Source organism: Quercus suber, unplaced genomic scaffold, assembly GCF_002906115.3.
Source record: "Quercus suber isolate HL8 unplaced genomic scaffold, Cork oak 2.0 scaffold_6, whole genome shotgun sequence".
Classification (NCBI taxonomy): domain Eukaryota; kingdom Viridiplantae; phylum Streptophyta; class Magnoliopsida; order Fagales; family Fagaceae; genus Quercus; species Quercus suber.
The window spans coordinates 864,191-871,688 of NW_027069472.1; the positions used below are offsets into that span (position 1 = coordinate 864,191).

A 7,498-nucleotide genomic window follows, 5' to 3' on the forward strand; every position below is an offset into this window, starting at 1 on the left:
AAAAAAAAAAAATAGAATCCCACTTTCTTGACACAAGAGTATCAAATGAACCACTAATAGAACTCTAATAACCTACATTAATGCTTCCAACTTACCACATGTTTAGAACACTTTAGCGAACATATGTAACATAATGAACAAAGAGAAATGATATGTCCACAACATTTTCACAACATTTTTACAACAAATCCTAAGTCCCAGGTTGTTACTAATTGTTATTGTTGGGGCAAAAAAGTAATCTTAGTATTATGTTTAAATTTGAACTAATAATAACCAACTACCTATGATTTGTTGTGAAAATATTGTGGATATAACACCTCTCAATAAATAAAAGCATTATGTTTATTTTTGTATGCCAATTAATACAAGATTGCTAGATTCCAAAGAGCAAGACACAATTACCAATACAAAAACAATATTAGGATTAGGTGTCTTCTGCCTGACCTATTGACTAGGAAAAGGCTTACCAAAGAGTTGATTGCAAGTACACTAATATGATTATAATTGATTTTAAGTGTCAATGCAAGAGCACTAATATATTAGAATTGATTTTGAATTTCTTAACCATCAAACAATAGTTTTTAAAATAATCAAGTGCAATAATATTTTTAAATCAATAATAATCACAACATAACAAGATTAATAATGGTAAAACATATCAATAAACATATGTTTATGCATGTATTTCTAAAGGCATTCCAAAATTGGCTCTCCATTAAGGAAAGCACATACAATATCATGTAATCATTTTCATTTAAAAAAAAAAAAACTAAGTTAGAAATCCTTTTATACCCCATCTACCTTATAATGCTCCCCGTGGAGTTTGACCCTATGATAACCCCATTTTCAAATTAAAATAAGCATAAACTATTTATTTCAATTGTTGAGTAAGAATCACATGATTTGCTTTTTCTTTTCCTTTTTTTTAAAAAAAGGAAATTTACTTGATGTGCGAATCATTTGGGGGATTCTAATAGAATTTTATGTAATTAACCATTTTGCAAAATAGTAGTATTTTAGTGAAGCACAACATAATTTGCCAATTTTCTGTTACTTAAAAAATAAAAAAACAATTCTATTATAAGGTATCCAACTTACAAGAAAGCCTTTGTGTCAATTTCTCTTTCTGTAGTGTAAGACCAAAAATAAAAGTCCTTAACATTAAATGACAACCAAATCCATCACTTATGCAACTGTATATCAGTGCCCCAGACATCATAAAAAAAATGGAAAGAATCAATATGTTTTTCCTTCAAACTGTAGATGTTTTTCATCAACCAACTCCCCAAGAGTAGGCTAATCACAACTAAAATAAGTAATCTCACTAAGGACTAGGCTACAATTTTGTAGTTTGTGCTAATCACACATATTCAACTCTCTAAAAAATGTGAACACCAACCTAAGCTTTCATCTTTTGCACTAAACTTGGTAGAAACTATAAAATGGATTTCACAACATAACAAGATTAATATCTGTTCTCTTAATATATGAACAAACATATCTTTATGCATTTAAATCTTACAAGTTAAAATATTGCTTAAGGCTAGTTATCCTAGTTCTTATCAAATTAATAAACATATGTTTATACATTTATCAATCATACATTCAAACATTACTTGAGGCTATTTTTTTTTTCTTATTTCTCAGTATTATTAATTTTTTTTAATAGTAGGGGTACCATAAAATAATTAATTTATACATTTATCAATCATACATTAAAAACTGTAGATGGATTTCCACATTGGACAAAGTTTAGCTACAAAAACAGTTGTAAATAAGATGACATGTGTAAAAAATAGCATGTGCATTGCACATGACTTAACTCAACTAATCCTAGTTAACTACACCACCTATTAAAAAAAAACCCTAAAAAAGTCTATACAGATGATCTCTCTCTCTCTCTCTCTCTCTCTCTCTCTCAACTGTAACCCAGAAGGCCATAACCCAACTCCAATCGATCACTCATAGTCTCCTATCTCCACCGCCAACCAGCTAGCCCAAATCCTCCTATCTCCACCTCCGGCCAACCACCTCAATCTTCTTCTGTCTCCTCCGCTGACCCACCTAGTCTCTGCCGCTTTACCGGTTAGAACTAAATTTCCTTTTGTTTTATTCATAGATAACTAAATTTACTTTTTCAATTCCTTCAAGAACTAAAGAGGATTTGCTAGCTGATTTTTTTAAGTTCAATTGAGGTTTCAATATGATTCCTCATCAACTCTCACTTTTTTCAATTGGGTCAAGAATGATTTAAGTCTCAAACTGTCAAAGTCATTGTTGTATGAGTGATAGGAAATGGGGTTTGCCTGGATAATTTTACTTGTCGAGTTGTTGTGGAACGACATAGAAACAAGAGTAAGTTGCTTTCAGCTTTGAAATTGTTGTTAGAGCTTCAGGGATTTGAAATTCCTATTTTTGTTGACATTTATGAATATCTAGTGGTCAAACTGTGTGAAGAGAATTGGCCAATTGCCGCTAGAAGTCTTCTGGAAAGAATCTCTCTGTATGGTTATGTGCCTGGCCAAGAACCTAGTGAATAACTCTAGGAAAGTTAATGCTTAGCTATCAACCAGTGCTTGCATCTTGTGCAATTATTTTGCTTTTGAAAATTTCTTTTGAAACTACAATAAAAAAAATTTTAAACTTTATTCTCTACCTTATTATTCTATTTTTGAATTGAAACAAATTTAAAAGGTGTTGGAGAGATCCTATATTCTATTTACAAGTATTGTTTCATAGTCTGCAAAAGGAGAAATTTTTTTGAACCTTTTTCTAGTCTGTCATCTCAAAAGAACTTGTCTATTTTCTTATGGGTACAATTAGAAGTTAGTTTTCATAAGATTAAAAAATAATAGCTTATATATTCGCTGTTCACAGGTGGCAAATTTGAATTTTTCTAGCTCCTTCTTACTATCTCTCATGTCAAGTTTCGTGTATAACTAAAGAATGAGTTAAAAATCTATGCTTAATTTTCAAGTCAAGAATGTTTTTTTTTTTTTTTTTTTTTTTTTTTTTTGGTTTCTCTCTTTTTGCATAGCAACCATCACTGACAGCACTGAATTCAATAGCTTATACAGACAGAATATCTCTATTTCTGTTCCTTCTGCACATGGTTGCTGCTGTTGGGTTAGTTTGTTTTCTTATATTCAAGGGAATTCAAGGCCTAATACAAGCATCAGAATCTATTAAAACGAAAAAGAAAAGGGTGTTGCAGTTTTATTTGCCACAAGTTGAAGCTGCATCTTTTTTTAGCATTACTCTTGCATTGGCATGGCAAAAGGTAGTCAGTGAATGGGCTCTATTTATGGTTCATTTCATACTATGGAGCTCTTTTGTAATGTCCCTATCTGCTGGAATTCTCCTTATTTGCTTCCAAAACCTGCCACTGAAGGCATTGGAGTCTGTTTTATTGCCTTTGCAATTGGCAATGGATTGTATGCTTGTTGGGTCACAACGTGAATTAAGTTTTGTTGTAAGATCTTAATGAAAGCACTTGATCCAAGTATTTAGTCCTTTACCTGAGTGGTACAATTTATTATTAAAATGGTTATTTCTTATCTGCTAGTGCAGTAATTTGAATTTCTTTGACAATTATGTGGCAGAGGCATTAGCTTGGAAAGTTGAGATGGAGTATTTAAAACTCCATCTCACTGCATATAGAGCTATAATAGACTGCTTGTGTAAAATAAACAAAATTATGGAGGGTGAATATGTAATGAAAGAAATGGTTAAATTTGGCGTGCCACCTGATATAGCAATATGCAGGGCAATAACAAATGGATACTGCAAGGAAATGGATTTCAATTGAGCAGAATTATTATTGGGCTTCTTTGCCAGGGAATTTCAAATCTTCCATACTGAAAGTTACAATGCATTTGTGGTAAACTAGGACTACAAAACAAGTTACAATGCACTTGTGGTAAACTAGGACTGCAGAACAAAGTGGTACCATTTTGAACTACAATCGTATCTCTCGCAATAACCAAAATAAAGTCAGCCTAAACTATATTCCACCTCATGACAATATGATTAGTATGGAATTATGAACTGAAAGACTGGTTAAAAGAACGTAAAATGACTGTTATTACCATTCCTGCCTTGAAGGAAAATAAATTGACCTTACATCATGATCTCCACGTTGTATCCAATGGACAATTTTTAGTACGGAGGATGTAGCAATTATGTCTCATTTTCAACACTTTATCTTGTTTATAAGCATTGAGTACCTTCAATGCCAATGGCATCAATCTGCCAATGGTCTAACCATTAAAAATAGTCTTCAATATGCCAATGGCATCACAATAAAAAATACTAAAAGGTTAACAGTTTGCCAATAGTCTAACAATAAAAAATAGTCTTCAATCTCTAACAAATAAAACTGCATAGCCTTCAATCTCCATCCAATAAAGTTGCACCCTAACTCCAGCCTATTTAGTGCTTTTGCCAAAATGGTGCTCTTCTTGGATAACATCAGAAGTTGTTGTTGAAACCTGAAAACAATTGCAAAGAATAATTGTCGCATAGACTGTAAACAAATTTATGTGCCTACAAGATTGATATATTATAGTGGAATGTAACAAATCTTAATTTATTTAGGCTTCCAAGTGATTCAACTTGTCTCGCCTTACAAGCTTTTTTTTTGTAAGCCATTGGCATGTTTTTTAGCATGTGTTGTTTTGCTTCGAGATTTACCATTTTTCTTCTCTAATGCAGATTTCAATCTTCTCTTTGGATGCCCAATAGTAGGTTTTGTTTAATCCCATGTATGCTATCACCTTGTAAAACATTTGCAGTAACATCACCATGAACCTCTATGCAACTCTCCATATTATTCGAATGAAATTTTTTTTCTAATCTCTTGCAAATCCCTCATTAATTTTTCAAAACATTCTTTGGTATGTTCATACATTATCTCATTCTCTGTTGCAAATGTGGAAATTTCATGAGCATTGTGACTCAAATGAGAGTAGCGTTTTCCTATCAATTCTTAAGCATTACCTTTAATATCAATGCCATGATAGTCCTTGATAGAACCAGCTTTTGCATCTTGTGTCCATCTTTTCAATACATATTGGACGGGAAGTCTTTTAACATTTTTATGTTCAAGAACTTTCAAAGCATGTGCACAAAGAATTCCTACAAAGCTGAACTTCTTGCAACTGCATTCCACCGTTGTAGTTGAGGCTTGATATTTAACTAGGTGCTCTTGAATTCTTTGACTATATTTGACCTTGTATTCTGTGATAGTATCAGATTTATTAGCCTTGTAAATAGTACAATCAGCAATCTTCATATATTCATCTTGAAACATTTGAAAATTTTCTGGGGTATACAACTCTACAACATGTCTCAACATCTCTACATTAGATTGTAAAATCAATTTTGTTTGCCTCATTTTGAACTTTGCTTGTAGTTCTTGATGTCTCTTATCAACCAAAACTCTAGAGTAATGTCCTGAAAAGCGCACAAAATCATGTTTTGGTTTCAAGTATTTCTTCAACACATTGTTTATTGACTCACTACATTGTGTTCTTTTCATATCAGCAGTGAACATATGTCGACCATATACCATAGCCCCTTTTCTTTTAATATCAAATATGCTACGCAACCATTTATTATCAGTAAGAACATATTCCTTAAGCATATAATCCCATGAAACAAGCCATTCATCTTCATCTTCATACTCATACAAACAATCACTAAAATCATTTGCAAAATGCTTAGATGAATGAAATACATGATGTAGATTCTTAGCAGCATTCTGATAAATATGCCATACACACAAACGATGATTAGATTTAGGAAATACCTATGTTATTGCTTTAGCCATTGCAGCAAATTGATCTGTAAGTATAGTTCTTGGCTGCTTTCCTAACATTGCAGTTAAAAAAGTTTCAAACAACCACTTAAATGACTCTATAGTCTCATCATAAAGTAAAGTTGCACCAAAGATAATTAATTGTTTGTGATGATTAACCCCAACGAATGGAGCAAAAGGATGATCATATCTATTTGTTCAATAAGTTGTATCAAAACAAATAACATCTCCAAAGTGCTCGTAATCAACTATTGATTTAGCATCAGCCCAAAAAATATTCATGATTTGACCATCATCATCAACTTGTATTGAATAAAAATAAGATGGATTTGCCAATTGCATCTTACGAAAGTACTCCATCATAGCAAGTCCATCTCCTTTCCTCAAAGCCATCCTCCTCTCATTATGTACGTGATTCTTATAGTCAACATCCATAAACCCAAGATTTTCACGACCCCCAACTTGCATGCTTAATAATTCAATGGTTTGTTTAATTGATATTCCAGACCTCTCTGCATCATTTGCAATGGCTTTTTGAGCAGATGAAATTTTTCTCTTCGATCTTAACATATGTTTCATTGCTGAAGGAGCAAACTCATGATTACATTGATCATGAAAAGAAACAACATGTAACATAGCATCCTTTTGAAGATGATAGGTCATCTGTGCTAAACAACCTGTTTGTGAAATTGGACAACGATAAGATGCATTTTCGCGACGTTTGTCAATAGCTCGTTCACCCTCTTTTGAGCAACTAAATGTTCTTCTTATAATTTGTACCACATTTCCTCACTTTACAAAATGTTTATGTACACTAAAGCCAATTCGGTGAGCATATTCTTTGTAAAATTCATATGCACTCTCATCACAATCAAATTTCATGCCAATTGCTGGAGTATTTGATTTGTTTCGGCTTCCAAGGGTACGTTCTACTTTAGTCTCCTCTTGTTGATTAGCTATCCAACCAATGAATTCATCTTCCAATACAATTTCTGGTACTTCTACAATTTCCTTGCTATGTCTACTTGGAGTATTTGAATTTTTTGGGCTTACATGAGTAGGTTCTATTTGAGGCTCCTCTTGTTAATCAGCTATGCAATCATTCGATTCATCTTCCAATAAAATGATTTGACTAGTATCCATCATTTGTAGTCAAGATACATATTCAAAATCAAATCAGAAAAAAGGAAAAATTTTATAAACAATATTTAAAAAAAGTATTCCAATATTCAAGACCCATTAAAGAATACTCTCCATGAATTACTTACAAACACTAGAGTATTAGAATGTATAAATCTAGAAGCCTATAAAGTTTACTCTCAGTTGCTTATACTTTTGAAAATCAAGTCAATATGAACAAGAACAAAAAAATTTTTAGATGAATCAAAGATAAATTCAATACTAAAGAAAAATGAATATAAATTTAGTATCATAAAAACTACAACAAAACCATGGTACAAGATAGCAAATAACAACACTATTACATATTAGAGAAGAAATGCACATAAATTCATTTTTTTTAATAAGTAAATTAAACTAGATTTGGTAACTTATAAACAGCAGCTAGAAAATCCTCTTCAGTTCTTGAAGGAATCAAGGTTATCAATGAACAATCAAACTAAAAAACGCACATTAATAATAATAAAAAAAAACCAGAAAATCCAGAACTCACATTAATAA

The 7,498-nt window shown here is 31.9% G+C and overlaps 1 protein-coding gene across 1 annotated transcript; it reads right to left on the bottom strand.

The window, feature by feature from the left end:
- Positions 1-4,987: 4,987 nt before the first annotated feature.
- On the bottom strand, positions 4,988-6,481 carry LOC112016042 (protein FAR-RED ELONGATED HYPOCOTYL 3-like). Its single transcript, XM_024048534.2, has 2 exons — positions 6,044-6,481; positions 4,988-5,761 (listed from the first exon to the last, which is right to left on the bottom strand). The coding sequence occupies exons 1-2, from the start codon at positions 6,479-6,481 to the stop codon at positions 4,988-4,990; spliced, it is 1,212 nt and encodes a 403-aa protein (XP_023904302.2).
- Positions 6,482-7,498: the final 1,017 nt, after the last annotated feature.

What these genes read in the sequence shown, in the direction of transcription:
- LOC112016042 (XM_024048534.2), bottom strand. Translation starts at nt 6,481, where the DNA reads ATGACCTATCATCTTCAAAAGGATGCTATGTTACATGTTGTTTCTTTT. An exon ending in ATTACGAGCACTTTGGAGAT is followed by an intron (nt 5,762 to 6,043) that starts GTTATTTGTTTT and finishes CATATTTATCAG; the next exon opens with AATGCTGCTAAGAATCTACA.